We start from the raw sequence: 20,445 nt of genomic DNA, 5'->3' as shown, positions 1-20,445 counted from the left end.
GGCTATAGTATGGATGATGATAATATGTGAATTAATGATAGCGAAATGAGTCCGAGGTCCAACGCCGAAAGTTACCCAGCAATTCTGCTTCAATTGGTTGAGGGAAAACCTCGGGAAAAATTCCATCCAGAACTTGAACCCGCTCGTTCCACAGACGCGCTGACTGTTACTCCACAGCAGTGGACTTACAAGTTAAAATGTGAAGACGAAAAATATTTTCAAGAGATACGTAAAAACGTGGTGGACTATCAATTGAAACAGAAATTGTGATATAAATAGCAAGCAAGATATGTGATTAGTATTATGCAGCTGTTGGTTCCCGAAAAAATATAAGAGTTTGTTTATATCCGTGCAAGATAAACATAAACATAGGTATTGAGCAAAAATACCGACTTTGTGAAAATGAATCGCTAGCATTATATTTACTGTATATCACATGATTATTTTTTGTGATCAGAGCTTCCTCCAAGCTACTCTGAGCACCAAGACCATGACCATAGGAGGTCCTGCCAAGACTATAATAGTTGTTAAGCTTCACACTTGGTGCCGACACATTCAACGGTGAGTACAGAGACATCTAGATGGGGATAATGGAAGCTGTAAAATGTATGAGATATCAACATCGCTGTCATTGTACTGAGACACTGTGTTGTTTTTGAGGTCAGTGCCAGCAAGTAAGGATCAAATTGCTTGTTGAGAAAGTTGTTTGCTATATTTACGTCAGTCGTCCAGTTATTAATGGTGTGTAACAGAAGCAAAAGCTGACTGTGAACGCTAGCGGTGTTGAGTTTGGAAGGTTAGGTAGGTACAGGTTTTGGTGCCCTGCTCCTCTTTTAGTGAATTTATAATTGTAAATAGATTATTAACATCTGGCTCATATATGTTGAGGTGTACTATGTCTCTTATACATAAATTGTATTTCATAAGCCAAATCGTTTTTATATTTGATACATATTTTCCTTGGTTTGTGTGAAGATCAATGAAGAAGGTATGAATAACATTCATTACTTTCGTATCTGTACTGTTTAACAAACGTTTCAAATTTATCGTCTTTTGCTATTTTGAAATTTTATTAACAGCCATGAGATTATTACATCTGTTGGTGAAGAAAATATACCTAGTTGGACATAGGCCTAGTATCTTAAGCCTATAAGGAAATAATATATTTTGTATTTAGGCCTAGATGCTTTCAATATGTACCCTACATAATGAATAGGATATTTATATTGAAATTCTCAAATTAATATCTAAATTACACATCCATTCATTCATAGTTTTCTGACCAATGGCAGGTTTTTCACTGCAAACCCAACATTCTCCAATTTTCCCTATTTTTCACCATCCTCATACGATAATCTTGCCTATCATCTTGTATCTTCTGCCCTGAACTTTTCTCCCGTTCACGTTCACCATTCCTTCCACTGCACCAACGCAGGTTCTTCTTAGTGATTCAGTCCATTTCTTTCTCTCTTACTGATCAATTTCAGCATTATTCATTGTACAGCCACTCTTTCTAGCACAGCTTCATTTCTCATTCTATCTGTTCATTTTACAAGCTCCATTTTCCTCCATATCCACATTTCAAATGCTTCTAGTCGTGTTTTCTTACTTCGCCATAATGTCCATGTTTCTGTCCCATACAATGCCACACTCCACACAAAGAACTTCTCTAGTCTCTTCCTTAATTCTTTTTCCATAGGTCCGCAGAAGATATACTCCTTTTTCTATTGAAAGCTTTCTTTGCCATTGTTATCGTCCCTTTGACTTCCTGGCAGCAACTCATGTTACTAACTTACGTATAGTACATCCCAAATATTTTAAGCTGTCCGTTTGTTCTATTATTTCATTTTGAATTCACACTTTACCTTCTTTATTTTTCTTCCAATAACCGAGATCTTCATCTTGTTTGCATTTCTCTTCATCCCATCTGCTCACAGCTGCCATTTAGTTCCAGTAGCATATCCTTTAGTATCTTTTCCTCTTCTGTTAACAACACCAAATCTTAAATTTGAAAAAGTTAAGTTGTCTGTTCTAGATTTATTACTGGTTCTGAAAGTAGACTTTTATCATAATGTTCTTACTGGTATTTATATGAAATATTACAAATTTTAAGTTATAGACCTACAGCCAATATCAGTTCATAAATGAATGATTCTTTGACACAAACACTGAAGTCATACACAGTAAGGTTGCTACCTTCAACCTTGAAATGTAGGAACAGGCATCTGATTAATAAGGCCTGCTGTTTTTTAATTAAAATTCCATTTGCCTAAATTATTCCAACATATAAAACTATTCCGTGTAAGATAGTTTACTTTTAATGTTGGTTGTAGTTGTTACTGCAGTACCATTTCACTCATCCATGGCTTTTAAATAATGTACACCAGTTGCTGTCTTCACAAGATTTCTTTTAATGGAGGTAAACTATGAGAACTCCATAGGCTACATGCCACCTTCTGCAGTTTGAATCTACTGATAACAAGAAATGTACCCTCCATAGTTTAATTTTTTTTTTCGGTGGAAGGCCTGAAGGCTAGCACCTCAGCCTGAGGCTTATTGTGAAACCTCCTTGTATTATGGAATGATTGTTGGAGTCCTTAGGACCGCATTCCTGTGAGTACATGATTCCCTGCTTGTTGATCTGGCTACATTATCCAGTTCTGACAGAGTCCCCATAGACTAAGAGTGCCCCTTTGTCTCGCTGTTGATGTTCTGTTGCATCCTCAGATCGATTGCATCTATTCGCAATTCACGTACTACATCCTGCTGCATCCTATATTGATCTGAAGATCACAGCACTGTATATACTAAAACTTATCAAGTCACCATCTGTATGAGGGAGCTACACTCTCTGGTTTGCAGTAATCCACTGTGAAAGCCCCTATGCCTCACTAGGACCTGTGTAGCTCCCTCAGACAGACGACATCTGTAGTCAAATCATGGTACCACATCTGCCCGATCTCCTGGTCGACCTGAAACTTTTGAAGATGATAGATGAAGTTGAAATTAATGAAGGCGAAATGAATCCAACATCGAAAGTTACCCAGCAATTCTGCTTCAAGTGATTGAGTGCGAAAACCTCGGAAAACTTCCAACCAGGTAACTTGGATAAAATGAGATTCTGATGAAGATAGGATTTGGTGACATAAGATCGAAGATGTAGTGTACACAACAAGAGGTACGCACATTTTTTAACAATACTCATCCAAATTGGCCACCTATTTCTCTGTCAACTCTGAACAGAATAAAAGCGAAATTCGAGAATATGGACATGTCAGACACAAAAGATCATTATCTTCATATCAGGGATTAGTCAACAGTTGCTGTTCCATCTACACAATGTTCAACTCCATCTTTTCCTTGGATGCCCGATATCCCTCCTACCTATAGGTTGATACATAGAAACTAGGGCTGGAATTCTTTCGTCGTTCATGTGATTTAAATGTATTCTCCAGTTGACTTTATATTCTTCTATTTTCTCGTTTAAACTGTATATGTTAAGCCCTTGTATATTTTCATTCCTTATCTGGTCATTGCTTATACAACCCTTCACTCTACAGAAGAATTTCATTTCTACAGATTGTATTTTGCTTTTATCTCTTTCTTTTATTATCCAGAACTCACTTCCAAACATAATAATTGGAACGGCCATTATTTTGTAAAACTTTATTTTTTTGTTTCTTGTCTTATTTTGAAGTGTTCTATTGATTGTTCCACATATTTTTGTTCATTAGTCAACTGTCCAAAGACAGGTTTGAACCTCATAAGTAACACCAATAAGGCACCACTCATGACGCAACTAGGCTGGGAGATAATGGGTTATGGTGGCCAGTTCCTTCCCCCCTCCAATGCATACATCGCCGATTAGCTACATATTCCATTAATCAGACTTCAGATGCATACAAACAATTGTTCTTCCTCTGACACACATCGTCAAGTGAGATGTATGCCTGATAATAGATATACATATCAGCCAGAACCTCAATCAGAGGTATTCCACATATTGATTGAAATTTATTTATTTTATTTTCACTGTCTTTATCTACATTAAAACTTATTACTTACTAAATAATCAAAGTAAGAGACTTGTTCTAGAGATTTAGTTTCTGTTATAATTTTCGAGTGTAAGCTTACAGGATATTTTCCATAGTGAGTCATTACCTTAGTTTTCCTTGAAGGTATTTTTCAAATTATATTGTTTCCCGAATTGATATAATTTATGGACCGATTGTTGTAAATCGCCCTCAGTATTTTGTATTACTGCTATATTAAGATATTTGTTTTGTTCAGTTTTATACCAGGATCAAAAGATCGTTTTTTTTTTTTCGTTAAAAACAGCTTATTTTATGTTGATTTCATCAATAAAACTGCTTCCATAATACAGGGATTAAAAAAATATATATCAGCCATTGGTGTAGCTCAGGCATCTGAGGTGCTTGTCTGCTGATCTGGAGTTGCACTCAGGCACTGGTTCGATTCCCGCTTGGGCTGATTGCCTGGTTTTTTTCGAAGTTTTCCCCAGCCATAAGGCAAATGTCAGGTAATCTTTGGCGGATTCTCGGCCTCATTTAGCCAAATACCATCTCTCTATCATCAATCGCATCGACGCTAAATAACATAGTAGTTGATACAGCGTTGTTAAATAACCAAATAAAAAAATTATATCGATTAATCAATCATGTTTATTTGTAAAAATTACATTTACGTAATTATAGACGATAGTTAATAAAAACAATCAGATTAAAATTCCAAGTTTATATCAACAATAAAATTGTTACAATAGTAACTATATAACCAATTAACCATAGTTCTTCTCTACAAAACAAATGAAATACTGTATTAGGCCTACATAAAAAAATGCTCTTTCAGACGATATTAATAAATGTTCTAATGACATAACTCACACAACAATGGTCTCAAAAATATGTTTCCATAAGAATAAAAGCTCTCAGTCACAGACTAAAAGACTTCAAAGACTGGAAAAAATAAATTAGAAAATTTTCCAGCTCACATTACCATGTGCTACACTTTTTAATTATTGTACTCTAATTTGGTATACAGTAGGCTACCTATGACTTTGAATTTAATGTTCTTACATACATCTCGCTATTCATCTAGGTCAGGGGTGACCCTGACCTCGTCAGGTGCATGGTACACTCTCACTGCATAACAAATGACACTGACCTCATAAACCTTACAGCATGGAATTAACACTTTTTACCCAGAGATTGTTGAAATACAAAAATTGTACCATAACTGTGAGAATAAAATTTAATTAAACTGGAGACACAAGTTCAAGTTTCAAGACAGTTCAATATTTTTACACTTAAACCAGCATTTTCTTGTGTATAAAACACTTTCCCTTTTGTGCCATAGTGACAGTGCCACAAATGGGTCAGGTAGCTGTGGTTATAAATCTTATTCTGCGAGTGACATAGCCTGTTTTCTACCAGATAATTTAGAGAAATATTTGGTTGTTTATTGTAACAAAAACAATTGATGATGAAATGATCGTGAAATGATTGATGAATGATATTTGATACTAGAGTAATATCAATTATGTAAGAAATTGTAATTTAATTGCTAAGTAACATCAACGAAAGAATAACACCATTCTATCTTTATCATTACAGTTATTACTTGATAAAAAGACACTAAGCTTATGTTATGGAGAAAATTGTGAATTTCATTAAGAGAACGCAACACTTTTTTATGCATATTTCTCAATTTTTAGAGCATATTTCCAATTTTTTACTGCATAAATGCATGCATATATTCATAATTTTAGTGCATATAAATCCATCCTCTAATAATTACATGTGACGACCAATGGCTTCATTGGCTCTTATGGAAACGTCACTCAGGATTTTTTTCATCAAAAAGTCCATTGTCCTTGGTCACATTTGATCTTGTTGATTGAGCCCAAAAGTAATTATGATAATCATTAGGGCGCCGAAAATGACTCACATTATATATATATATATATATATATATATATATATATATATATGAAGACATTATTACAAAAACTACCCTATCACTTTTAATGAAATTGAGTTAAGGACACATTTGCTACTATTTCAAATGTTTACAGACTCCAAAAATGACACATGTCAGGTGCAAGAGCCACAAGGATAAACACCAGTTGTACGGAAACAGCTGACATGTGTTGTTCTATTTATTTTTATTGTTCTCCTGAATAATAGCAATTTTGATAAGTTTAAAGAAACAAATATCAAGAGTCCTTCAATAACTGTCTATTAATAGACAGTTATTGAAGGACTCTTGATATTTGTTTCTTTAAATTTGTTAACTTGTCGGACCAACATGCCTTTCAAATTTTGATAAGGGTTGTTTTTGTAATAATGTCTTCATATATATATATACATACATATATACACAAACACACATACTGTCCACACCTGTGGAGTAACGGTCAGCGCGTCTGGCTGCGAAACCAGGTGGCCCGGGTTCGATTCCTGGTCGGGGCAAGTTACCTGGTTGAGGTTTTTTCTGGGGTTTTCCCTCAACCCAATACGAGCAAATGCTGGGTAACTTTAGGTGCTGGACCCCGGACTCATTTCACCGGCATTATCACCTTCATATCATTCAGATGCTAAATAACCTAGATGTTGATACAGCATCGTAAAACAACCCAATAAAATAAAATAAAATACACACATACATATAAGTAGCTTAATATCAAAGGCGGACATCTGACCTTCAGATCGAAATTTAGATAATGTGGATTCTTATACATTTTTTCATGCTCTTTTCAGTTATGGTGGAACTATATGCAAACTCTAACACTACAAAAATATTACAAAAAACACTGTGAATCAAAAAAGTGCCTCTAGATCAAAACTATGGAGACGACAGATGTCAGTCTTTGATATTAAACTATTCAAACGAAAATATATATTCGTTATAACTATATTGGTTCCTTAATAGTCAGATGACCTTGTTTTTTTAAGCGCTTGTTATTTGTTATTATTAGAGTGTATTGGAGAAAGATAAGATAAATGTGGTAGGTCTTTGAACTTACTTATATAATAGATAAAGCTCAATCATGTGAAAACAAGTGAATTTGATAAAGGGAAGCTTACCATTTTGCATCACACGTATATGTTGCAGGTTTGATATTGTGACGATCCAGAGAAATGAGACTGGTGATTTTGGATACTGCTGACAAGGTAGCTGAGTGGTCAGCCAAATATGTCCTCAAGAGAATTAACGACTTTAAACCAGGACCTGACAGATACTTCGTTCTCGGGCTTCCAACAGGCATGTAAACTGAGTTTAATAGTAATTTATCTCACAGCTATTATAAGTTACATAAATCTTCAGAGACATCCTAGCAGCTAAAGGAGCATATTAGAACTGAAATGTTGTTACTGGTATTTATGTCTCTGCTGCCTAGTATTTTTCTTCCCTATGAACTCAAGATGCGTGAGTTCAACTCCATCTGAGGGTAATTGATTTTTTAGGAGTACAATTAAATTATAATATAGAAATTCTCCAAGTTTGGAGGGGGGGGGGGTCGAATTTTGGCCATTTTCAGTCAAAAATCGTATTTTCGTTTTCCTGATCAAAATTAATCAGCAATCTCTTATTTATATGTTGAGCTCCCTGGCACTCGAAAGCATAGAAGTTACGCAATATATAAATGGCTGCACCTTGAATTTTAATTCCATGCAAATATTACAAGCTGTTTTCTCACACTTTCTTTTTCCAGCACATTTCGTCAGGTTCAAAGTATAAAGGCTGTTACAATTTTGATGGTAGGAACATGAAATTTTTTACTTCATGTTCTGTACACTGCGGTTAACAAAATAGCTCATGAGTTTTATGATATAATGAATACTTTTTGAAATAAGAAAAAAATGAAATACTTATAGTGGCAGTGAAAAATTTCTATTTTTAGGTATGCCCTGGTTATACGATTTTTTCCTTCTTTTTGTAGTAAAGATATAGGAAAACTAATGCGTGATGTTTTCCTAAATAGTATGCTGTTGGCTTTGCAGAAAAAAATTTCAGATGTTTTACTGGAAAATTAAGCGACATGTTTCATTTTGAAATATGCAAATTTTTTAAAATATTTTTGTTAATAACTCTGAAGCTAATTGTCTTACAGAAATGAAACTCCACTACATCATTATCTATCAAAAAGAGGAAAAAAATTGTATAACCAGAGTATATCTAAAAATATAAATTTTTCATTGTTACTATAAATATTTCATTTTTTTAATTCAAAAAGTATTCATTTAATCATAAAACTCATGAGCTATTTGTACAAAAAATCAAGGACGTAACTTGAAAAATGTAGGAATTTCACCCATCATCCCCCTTAATGTTGTAAAATTCAAATTGTAGTACCTACTTAATCACGGCCTAGACTGGACATTTGTGTATCAGTTTTAAGGATTGCTTAACTGAAAGGCTTAAAGTTTATGAACCCATTACTTCCAACCAAGTGTTATGTCGCAGGGTCATCGAAACAGAGGAAATTACGTAACAGTTACTTACTTAATGGGGTCCTTTCCTCTAAGTTATTTTAAACAGTTGTATAATGTTATGTAGACGTCCAATTCCAAACAGCAAATATTTTCATGAAAATGTGAAGACAGTCCAGCTACAAGTGGGGTCAGCAGAAATGGGTGGGAGAAACCAGGATGCCTGGTGTTTCATTGGTATGCTTAGCTATCTGGAGCTCCTCCATTCGCCATTTTGCACTTTGGTGTATATGAAATAGATCATAGCAACCAGCGTGACTCAGTCGGTTAAGGCGCTTGTCTGCCGGTCTGAAGTGCGCTCGGGCGCGGGTTCGATTCCTGCTTGGGCTGATTACCTGGTTGGGTTTTTTTCCGAGGTTTTCCCCAACCGTAAGGTGAATGCCAGGTAATTTATGGCGAATCCTCGGCCTCATCTCGCCAAATACCATTTCACTATCATCAATCTCATCGACGCTAAATAACCTATTAGTTGATACATCGTCTTTAAATAACTAAAAATAATGAATTAGATCATTGTCCTTTAAGCAAGGCATTGCAGTGGATTTATCTGTTTATTAAAACACAAAAAAAGCTTGAAATTCACTGTTGAGGAATAAAATACTGGTACATTATTTAATGCTGTTGAACTTTTATAAGCAAAATCATAATTATAATAATCATAATCATGTATTACATCCACTGATCATATACATGATATGGGACATGTCATATTTACAAACTAATAATTAATTACATAATATACATAAAAGTAATAACTATAATTAAATGCAACACAAATATAAATATAAAAAACTTGGAACTTAATTGAAGAAAACTACAGGTCGGTTGATTTCGGCTATAAGTCCCATTTGCAATATTTCTTGAAGTCAGGAGTCAATTTCAACCATCGCGTCTTTCATGAGAAGACATACTTCTCGAAGTCAGGATCTGGAAAAGAGGAAGTAAAGTTTTTTGAAGTAAGGCATTCTTTCTATTCAGTTACGACAATTTCCAATAAATTCATTCATACTGTAAAAGCAGTTTTTGATTAAAATTTTATAAAGAGCTTTCTTAAATTTCTGATGTGCAGATATTTCTTTACGATAATTTGGTTGGCTATTGTACATAAGAAGACCAGCATGAATGAAACTGTTTTTATATAGAGTTGTGTTAAAACTTTCAATAAAAATATTATCTTTATTTCTTGTATTGTACTGGTGTGTGTCTGAATTTGTAGGAAAGCTATGCAAATTGTATTTGATAAAATTTAAGGTTTCATAAATATAAATACAGGGTAATGGCAAGATATGTAATTTTTTGAAGAATGGTCTGCAGCTGGTAGTTTGAGACACTTGAACTATGGCTCTAATAGCTCTCTTTTGTAGTTTAAATATTTGGATTGCATTGGGTGAATTACCCCAAAAGATTATACCACACGTTAGGATAGAGTGAAAGCATGCAAAGTACAATGTGCGAGCAGATTCAATAGATGATGCTCTTAATAGTAATCGCAAGGCAAAGCAAATTTTACTTAATTTTTTCCCTAGTTCTTGAAGGTGTACAGACCATTTTAAATGTTCATCTAGCACAAGCTTAAGTGGTACATATATCTATATTTGGTCTGTGGGACCATCAGACCTAGTTATAAGAATTCTTGGAGTTTTAAACCATTTCTCACTTCCGCCACTTGTGAGACACTATATGTTTGGGGCAGAACATCATATGAAAATGGCATTTCCTCCATTTCTGGTGAAGGTTTTGAAGTCATTTGGTACAAAGAACGGGTAAGTCTTATTGATGCACAGTATTGTATATTGAATAATACCTATCAAAATTTGAAACTGGGTATTAAATAAGTATACATTTCTTTGAGAAGAGCGTATGGCTTCATTGTCAAATGTTCGAGATTGAAAAATCACTACATTAGAAATATGAGTATTGGACTTGAAAATATGGTAAAGTTTTAGTACCCTACGGCCACTTCCAATGGACTCCTAATGAATAGTCACACGTTTATCACTGGGATTGTGGTGCTGGAAATCAATTTAGAAAACTTTTATCTCAGCCACGACACATTTCAATTTTTATTGTACAATATAAATGCAATTATCACTACAATGACACAATCATTCTTGCAGATAACACAGAAACAACTTCGGAAACGTAATTAACAGAGTTGCAGTTTCACTTCACTTCCACTAGATGGACTCAGAATTCCAGCAGATGATATGGTACAGGTATAGCAGGGATGCCAATATTGGCAAACGAAATGAAACTGTGAGGAATGTTATAACAGGTGTGCTAAACGTTAGGAATGTTACAATAGGTGTGTAGCACGTTAGGTTAGGTTTTGTTAGGTGTGGAAGATAATATGAATGGTTACCACAGTTGGCGACACTGCAGTCATTCTCCCACTCAACCTCAAATAACGTCACAACGACGAAATATGGCCGCCTTCTTCCTTCAAATACGACGATTTTCCTATATAAGTAAGGAACCTATTTAGGGTGGGTTGAGTGGGTCCACAGCTCTCCCAGTGATCACATCGAGTTTCTACTACTCCACACTACAAAACTAAGGTATTTTCAGTGTTTGTTTTTAATTCCCTATACTGGCAGTACCGAACTAAAACTTTACCGAAAATATATTACCATTTCATATTTTCATTTTGAAAAAGTGGTATAGACCGATAAGCAATTAAATAAATAAACCTACATTCACTTTATATTACCATTTGTTTGATCTAATTACGTCTTATAACTTATGCATGTGAGGAACATGTTTCCAGTCTAATATGAATATGTTTGTCCATTAGGTGGAACCCCACTGGGAATGTACAAGAAGTTGATTGAATTCCACAATGCTGGCAAGATCTCATTCAAGTACGTGAAGACGTTCAACATGGATGAATATGTTGGTATGTCATGAAAATCAGCTTACACGATATTATCAGTTTGTAGCACATACGAAATTAATTTAAAATTTCCTGTGAAAGTAAGTCATGATGTTGTTGAGAGAATTGTTGCATTGCCCTTGATAATTTATTTTTTTCAGTCATTCTTATTTTAGTGAGATCAAATATTTTAATAGGAGTTCATAAAATAGAAACTCACCCCATTATAATAAAAACTCTTTCCTGCGTCAATAGTCTAATTTCAGAGGTTGGCATTTAATTACCCCATCCATCAATCTGTCAGCAGTTTACAGTGCAAATTGATGAAGGTCATAATTGAAACATGAAATAATTTCTTTTTCTTCCATTAATCAAATTAGGTAAGAAACTTTTCTAATCACGAGTCAAATAGGTAATCTCCTTATTGTACAGCGTTATTTTCATACTTTTGTCCCCGGAATGCCTCCGGTTTTAAATGAACTTCCCAAATTAATTATTCCTGTTTTCAAACGCAAATTATAAAGAATTGGTGACAAGTTACAACTGTTAATAGTTTATATATTTCTCCACTACAGGGTGAGAAGATCGTACTCGTGGTTTTTCTAAACTTTTAATACATACTCTGCATTGCTTCATTCTCTTATAATAGAAAATTGTACGTAATAGAGAAATTCTATGTTCATTTTTAAATTCTACACCCGAAAATACATATAAATCGTCAGAAACAGTGTGAAGGCATTATAATGTGAGAGAATCCTTCACTCTACAAAAGCTATTAGTTGAGGAGTAACCAAATTAATAATCTTTTAAATAGTTATGGAAACAAGTAAAACTATGAATTAGAATAATAGCAGTAAAAGATTTAGGAATATTGAACTAGAATTGCTTATAGGTCATGAATAAGTGTAGGATAAGAACATTAAGTTACAGTGTGATATTTTACGAGGCGTGTTCTTAAATTAAGTTCCGTTTTCAATTATAGCTCTTGCATCACTGCAATCGTTATTTTGAGCATGCGTGTTTTCTTCTGCAGTCCTCAGGCAAGCTGTGCATGCAGTTTCAGAGCTTCAGTCCGTGTGTGTGGTTAGTTGTGATCAGTTGAAATGTTTAAAGTGATCAAGCACCCCACCGACTGTGAGATGCGGTCTGTTATCCGTTTCTTGAATGCGAGAAACATCAAACCAGCTGACATTCATCGTCAACTTTGTGAGGTGTATGGTGATGATGCCATTAGTGATGGAATGGTCAGGAGATGGGTTAGGAAGTTCAACGAGGGCCGCATCTCTGTGCATGACGAGCAGCGTACCAGTCGGCCATCTTTGATTAATGACGATTTGATGCGTGCTGTCGATGAAAAAATTCTTGAGGATAGGAGGTTCACAATTTCTTAGCTTTCCTTGAATTTTCCACAAATGTCGCGGAGTGTTCTCTACAAAATTGTGACAGATCGATTATGATATCGAAAATTGTGCTCACGATGGGTACCCAAGATGCTCACCGAGGAACACAAAACCAAACGAGCTTCCAGTGCATTGAGCTTTCTCACACGTTACAGTGAGCAAGGCGATGAGTTTCTTGACCATATCGTGATAGGTGACGAGACTTGGGTGTCTCACATGACACCTGAATCGAAGCAGCTCTCCATGGAATGGAGGCACACTGCATCGCCAAGGAAAAGTAAATTCAAACAAACCATGTCAACACGCAAGATCATGTGCACTGTTTTTTGGGACAGAAAAGGAGTCCTACTCATCGAATTCTTGCCTCGGGGTGAAACCATTAATAGAGAAAGCTATTGTTAGACCTTGAAGAAGCTCCGTCGCGCAATTCAGAACAAGAGACGTGGGATGCTGACCGACAGAGTTGTGTTGCTTCATGACAGCGCTCAGCCACACACAGCTCGTGACACCCAAAATCTCATCTCGAAATTTGGCTGGGAACAAATTGACCATCCCCCCTACAGCCCGGATTTGGCTCCGAGTGACTTTCATCTCTTCCTGCATCTCAAGAAGTTCCTCGGTGGTCAACGTTTTGATGACGTTTTGATGACGAAGTGAAAACAGCAGTGCGGGAGTGGTTCGCATTGCAGGCGGGCAAATTCTACAATGAGGGGATAGAAAGACTTGTGCCACGACTCAATAAATGCCTCAATAATGGTGGAGATTATGTTGAGAAGTAATTTAAGTGTGGGGAATACAATGCAACAAAAATGGTTTGTAAATATCTTCCCGTTTACTTACTACACCCTTTTGGAACTTACTTTAAGAACACGCCTCGTAATATTGACAGAAGGAAGAAAGGATAATTCGGATAAATAATTAAAGATAGAGAATATGATAATAGAATAAGAATAATTTAAAGCGGACGGGGGACAAATTTCTGAGATGGGAGGCAGAGGGTAGATGGAGTACTGAGCATTAGTATCATAAGAGTCATATTAGTCGGAACATACATAATGTTAATGTTATTATGTTAATCAGAGTTGTTATGTTATGCAGTTGTTCATAGTACTAGTGAAATGATATATTATATTTGTATTTGACATGGGAATGACGTGGAATGCGTCAAATCCGCCATGTCCAGATAAGATTGATGAGAAGTAAATAAATAAATATAAATCGTCAAGAACCTTTATCTGATTGCCAACATAATCATTGTTATTTTTGTCATGATTTCTGCATGGATGTAAATGCATCCCTTGGACACAATTTCTTTATCATGTTTAATTTTTATATTTATGTTAAATCAGTAATTAAATGTGCCAGCTATCGAAATATGATTTAATGTCATATTAACAACGCTCATTCAATATAGTACTTACTGGCTTTTAAGAAACCCGGAGGTTCATTACCGCCCTCACATAACCCCGCCATTGGTCCCTATCCTGAGCAAGATCAATCCAGTCCCCATCATCATATCCCGCCTCCCTCAAATCCATTTTAATATTATCCTCCCATCTACGTCTCGGCCTCCCCAAAGGTCTTTTCCCTCCAACTTCCCAACTAACACTCTATATGCATTTCTGGATTCGCCCATATGTGCTACATGCCCTGCCCATCTCAAACGTCTGGATTTAATGTTCCTAATTATGTCAGGTGAAGAATACAATGTGTGCAGTTCTGTGTTGTGTAACTTTCTCCATTCTCCTGTAACTTCATTCCTCTTAGCCCCAAATATTTTCCTAAGCATCTTATTCTCAAACACCCTTAACCTATGTTCCTCTCTCAAAGTGAGAGTCCAAGTTTCACAACCATACAGAACAACCGGTAATATAACTGTTTTATAAATTTTAACTTTCAGATTGTTTGACAGCAGACTAGATGACAAAAGCTTCTCAACCAAATAATAACATGCATTTCCCATATTTATTCTGTGTTTAATTTCCTCCCGAGTGTCATTTATATTTGTTACTGTTGCTCCAAGATATTTGAATTTTTCCACCTCTTCGAAGGATAAATCTCCAATTTTTATATTTCCATTTCGTACAATATTCTGGTCACGAGACATAATCATATACTTTGTCTTTTCGGGATTTACTTCCAAACCTATCACTTTACTTCTTCAAGTAAAATTTCCGTGTTTTCCCTAATTGTTTGTGGATTTTCTCCTAACATATTCACGTCATCCGCATAGACAAGAAGCTGATGTAACCCGTTCAATTCCAAACCTTGTCTGTTGTCCTGAACTTTCCTAATGGCATATTCTAGAGCGAAGTTAAAAAGTAAAGGTGATAGTGCATCTCCTTGCTTTAGGCTACAGTGAATTGGAAAAGCATCAGATAGAAACTGGCCTATACGGACTCTGCTGTACGTTTCACTGAGACGCATTTTAATTAATCGAACTAGTTTCTTGGGAATACCAAATTCAATAAGAATATCATATAATACTTCTCTCGTAACCGAGTCATATGCCTTTTTGAAATCTATGAATAACTGATGTACTGTACCCTTATGCTCCCATTTTTTTCTCCAATATCTGTCAAATACAAAAAATCTGATCAGTAGTCGATCTGTTACGCCTAAAACCACACTGATGATCCCCAATAATTTCATCTACGTACGATGAGAAATAAATAAATAAAAGTAAATATAAATCATCAAGAACCTTTATCCTTTATTATGTTTAATTTATATATTTATATTAAATCAGTAATTAAATGTGCCAGCTATCGAAATATGTTGTAATGTCATGTTAAAAACGCTCATTCAATATAGTAGGTATTTAAAATACATTCTTGAAATGACTAACTTAATTGTGTGGTATGTTTTTAGGTCTTCCGAGGAATCATCCAGAAAGCTATCATTATTATATGTGGAACAATTTCTTTAAACATATAGACATAGAGCCAGCCAACGCACACATTCTTGATGGCAATGCTTCAGATCTTCAGAAAGAGTGTGACGACTTTGAGAGAAAGATAACAGAAGCTGGAGGAGTAGAACTATTTATTGGAGGTGAGAAATTCTTGTTAAAGTGATATAGATATTTTAATTCTTTTCAAATTAACATAACTTAAAGATGAAAATGTACTCATAGTTAAGATTACTATACATCTCGAATACTAGTCCAAACCATGAGTCCCAATGTCCGTCAAAAATCATTTTAAACTAAGAACCTGTCCAAGTTTAAGATATTTTATTACTTTTTCTGTAAATCAGAGGAGTTATGAGATGAAGTGACTAATTTAATATCTGATTATTGTTGTATATTAAATAACATTTTCTTTTATTTTTTAAATAACCTTGAAATGCCCCACATTTTTTTTTAACAATAAGTATTGAACAATTTTATTTGTTTGATGAAAATAGTCCAGTAAACAATTGAAGGGTTTCAGTATTTAACTCATTGTCATTAACAATTATGTTGGTCCAGTGCATGGGCAAAACTTTTCATCAAATGTTGTCTTAGTCTATGCAGTGTACTGCTGCGCAAATGTTTACAGTTAATCAGCAATAGAATTGATGCCAATGGAATGTAGTCCTTGTTTGCAAAAGAAGAACAGATTGAATATTAATTAAAAAGTAAGACTTTACAACATAAAATTTTTTTTTTCTTCTTCAAAAAATCTTCACATTATTTGGTTTGACATTGCAGCAGAAACAATGAAAGGAATGGCCAAGAAGAGCAGTAGTTGCTCCTTTTGCCTCAAGACTGGCCACAATTGTTTAGCAAAACACTTGCTCTGAATAAGAATCTGGGCCTATTCATCCTGTATGTTTTGTAACTAACAAGAAGAAATGAACCACTGACTTAGCTCAGTCGGCAGAAGTGCTTGTCTTCTGATCCAGAGCTGCACTCGAGCATGGGTTCGATTCTTACTTGAGCAAATTACCTGGTTGGGTTTTTTCCGAGATTTTCTCCATTTGTGAGGCAAATGTCAGATAATCTATGGCGAATCCTCTGCCTTATCTAGCCAAATACCATCTCACTATCACAAATTCCATCGACACTAAATAACCTAGTCATTGATACAACATCGTTAAATGAATGGCTGCCTAGAATAACGTTGTAAGTTAGTTTTTACAGTTTGTCAGGAAATTAAAAATATGTTTATTCCATACTAACATTGTTAAATATTACAAAATATGATTGTGTTAGGTCTGTATTAATACTTCAGTAAGTATTCACACCATATATGTATATATATATATATATATATAAAAGAAAGAGAATTCAATATCCAATACAATGGCCAACACCTTCCTAGGACTTATGAATCCAAATATCTTGGAGTTATTTTCGATAGTAAGTTAACAACATGGAGCAACCATTTGAAATACATTTCTGAAAAAGCTCGTAAAAGATTCTCCCTTCTAAAAAGACTAGCAGGAAAGAAATGGGGATGCTCTAGGAATACTTTGAACACTACATACAAAATGTTTATATAGCCAGTGCTGACATACTGCGGAGAAATTTTAATTACTTCACCTTTCATAAACGACATAGAATATGTTCAAAACCAAGCTCTCAGAATCATTACTGGTGGAATCAAAACAACGCCAATAGATTCTATGAGATTCCTCACTAATATTAACAGCATCAAAATGACAATAGAAGAAAAAGCACTGATTCAGTATGAAAAACTTATCAGATTACCAGGTAACAATTGGCATTCATACAGTCCTCTTTGTAGATTGAAAACCCAAAAAAGTTTCATATCCATTGTTCAAGAATTAAAACAGAAAATCAATATCCCGAATTTAAAAGAAAACTTACAAATTAAACCAAACCCTTTAACTCTATTAAATATAGAATATAATCAAAATTATCAGAAGAAATACTGAAATCAGAAGTAAACACTGAAAAGCTGAAACAATTGTCTTTAGAGACAATTAATATTAGGTACCCTCCACAAAACTGGCTTCATTTATACACCGACGGATCCTTGATCTCCAGAGAACAAGGTGCCGGTGCAGGTGTTACGTGCTGTCTCTTCTCACTTTATAGATCTCCTGGATATGGAACAACAAGTTTTGATGGTGAAATCATTGCAATAAGTGAATGTCTCAGGAATCTTCTATGCCACATCAATAAATTTAGGAATGCAGTTATATTGTCAGACTCCAAAGCAGCTATTCTATCAATAGTCTCTAAACACACACCTTCATCTCAAACAGCAGAAATAACTAAAATGCTCTCTCAATTATTATCACTCAATAAAAGAGTTGTGTTCCAATGGATACCATCCCATTGTGGAATCCTGGGAAACGAGAATGCGGATGCTTTAGCAAAGAAGGGCAGCACTGCTACTTACAGACCTGTTACTAAATCTACGTATTACTCTGTGAAGAGATTTATTAAATCTACATACTTAGACTTCAACAAACAAAATTTGATAACTCAATCCCAAGGGAAAAAATGGAACTCTCTGCATCAAAATCCATAGTTAATTCCCGATTTACCACGAAAATCGTGTGTAGCTGCATTTAGATTGGCAACAGGCCATGATTGTTTGGCCAAACACCTGCATAGAATTGGAATATATCAGTCCCCTAACTGCCCCTTGTGCAACTCAAACCAAGAAATGGATTCGGAACACCTCAAAATCTGTGCTTCAGTGGCTGGCCATGATAATATCTTTGAAAAATATTGGAGTGCAAGAGGTCAAATGACTTTATTATCAAATGCCTGGCATTAGAAAACAACAACAACATATATATATATATATATATATATATATATATATATATATATTTTGTCTTCATCTTCCAATTAACACAACTTTTTTAACATTTACAGTAGAAAAATGTTGTATGTCAGTCCAGAAGAACAACGTTGTAAAGCAAAGAAACTAAATACTGTCCATATTTCCTGGTAGATTCTTTATGGTTGTTACATTTGAGTACATTAAATAATAATAATAATAATAATAATAATAATAATAATAATAGATAAATTTATATCATAAGAACTTGAAACAAAATACACAACTTAGATAATATGTTTAGGCATACAATATCAATATTACACAGACAAGATTTTTTTTCTCTTTATTCTGTTATTAGGCCATGGTAGAATGTCTTAGTATTCTCCTGTAGCACTCTGTAGGCCTACATTGACTTACAACATTATTCTACTCACTGATCCAGGTCATTTCACAGCTGGTTTAATGTCATCTTTCTTCGAAGTATATTCTTTCCCCTGATCCTTTATTGTCTTATGTACATTGTCCTTCCATTGCATGATATTAATCTTACGTTTTCTTTTTCCATTTACGTTTTTTATGAAACCATGTGACACATTACAAGTATGATTGTCCGCCATTTTATTTGCGTTACAACGTTATTCAGCTCAACAACACAATCAAAATATTACAGCTCTCGAAGTAGTGTGAATATCAGTAAGACGATGACAGCACGTGATGCAAGATGTGAGATACAACATTTTTCAGCCATAAACTCAGTTTTGCCAAAAACGGACTTACAACGTTATTCTAGGCAGCCATTCGAATAACCAACTAAAAAAAAGAAGGAGAAGAAATGAGCAGAAAAATCTTGAAAGCTGCATGCTATACAATCATCCAGCAAATGTGATACTGGAAAGCACGTGGTCTTATGGATGAATGGTGTCTAAGCCAAAATTCTACCATTGGAAATTAAAAAAACTTTACAACATATTGTTTATACACTCCTTCTCTTCTTCATTACACATTTATTTCTGAAAGAAACATTTGATGTCGTAAAGTAAATCATAATTTGAAAATTCTTATCTTATTCGAGACCATAGTAATATAACCAGAGTCTGTAAGAATACTTGTTTGTACAGGCATCGGCCCAGACGGACATATAGCCTTCAATGAGCCCGGGTCATCTCTAGTCTCCAGAACAAGAGTGAAAACTCTAGCTCAAGACACCCTGGAAGCCAATGCTCGCTTCTTCGGAAACGACATCTCTAAAGTTCCTAAGCAAGCCCTGACAGTAGGTGTTGGTACTGTCATGGATGCGAAAGAGGTGAGGAGACACTTTATTTGCTTGTCCGGAAATAAATTTAATTCATTATGCTAACTGCATTAAACCTGTTTGTCTGACTGATCCTGCTCCCACTGAATATTTCGCATTTCTATAAGGAACTGCTTAAATACATGTTTAAGCACAAATTTAGATAGTAATTATTGAAACATATTTAGTAATTCTGATATTATTATCTTGATTGTTCATATAAGTTCATAATGTTTCTTGACCGGTGAGCAAATTACTGAGGTTAAAAAGTATTATATTGAAAAGAATGGTATTGAATATTCATTGGTTTTCAGTGCTGAGTAGTTTCCAAAAAAGTCATGGACTCATCTTGACTACTCTCAGTTCCACAAGTAGAGAGTGATTGACAGACTGTATAGAGGATATTTCTTGCTACAACCTTCAGCTCTTGCCAGATTTTGCTTTTGGTTAGGTTCTTTTTACTATACTTTCTATTTTCGGGTAAATAAAATCAATTGAATAAATACTACACTATTATTTGTGAAAAGTGCAACACCCAGAAAGAATGGTCCGAACAACTCCAAACTCGGGAAATGTGTAGAACAGTGTACCACCAATAATTGGTTACGTTTCCAGAGAGATG

At 34.8% G+C, this 20,445-nt stretch overlaps 1 protein-coding gene across 3 annotated transcripts in view; it reads left to right on the top strand.

Annotated features, from left to right (window-relative positions):
* The first annotated feature begins 574 nt into the window (after positions 1-574).
* Positions 575-20,445, top strand: part of Oscillin (glucosamine-6-phosphate isomerase Oscillin) — a 51,916-nt gene continuing 32,045 nt past the window's right edge. For 2 of the 3 annotated variants that reach the window (XM_069840057.1, XM_069840055.1), the window contains exons 1-5: positions 586-801; positions 7,135-7,284; positions 11,308-11,409; positions 15,657-15,839; positions 19,651-19,835. In XM_069840057.1, coding sequence (XP_069696158.1) covers positions 7,161-7,284; positions 11,308-11,409; positions 15,657-15,839; positions 19,651-19,835 — 594 coding nt within the window. In that variant the 5' untranslated portion in view covers positions 586-801; positions 7,135-7,160. Of the gene's footprint in view, positions 802-7,134; positions 7,285-11,307; positions 11,410-15,656; positions 15,840-19,650; positions 19,836-20,445 lie in introns of all 3 variants that reach the window. The other variant, XM_069840056.1, reaches the window with a different exon arrangement.

This window comes from Periplaneta americana, chromosome 11 (genome assembly GCF_040183065.1).
Source record: "Periplaneta americana isolate PAMFEO1 chromosome 11, P.americana_PAMFEO1_priV1, whole genome shotgun sequence".
NCBI lineage: Eukaryota > Metazoa > Arthropoda > Insecta > Blattodea > Blattidae > Periplaneta > Periplaneta americana.
This window is presented reverse-complemented; position numbering and strand designations above follow the sequence as displayed.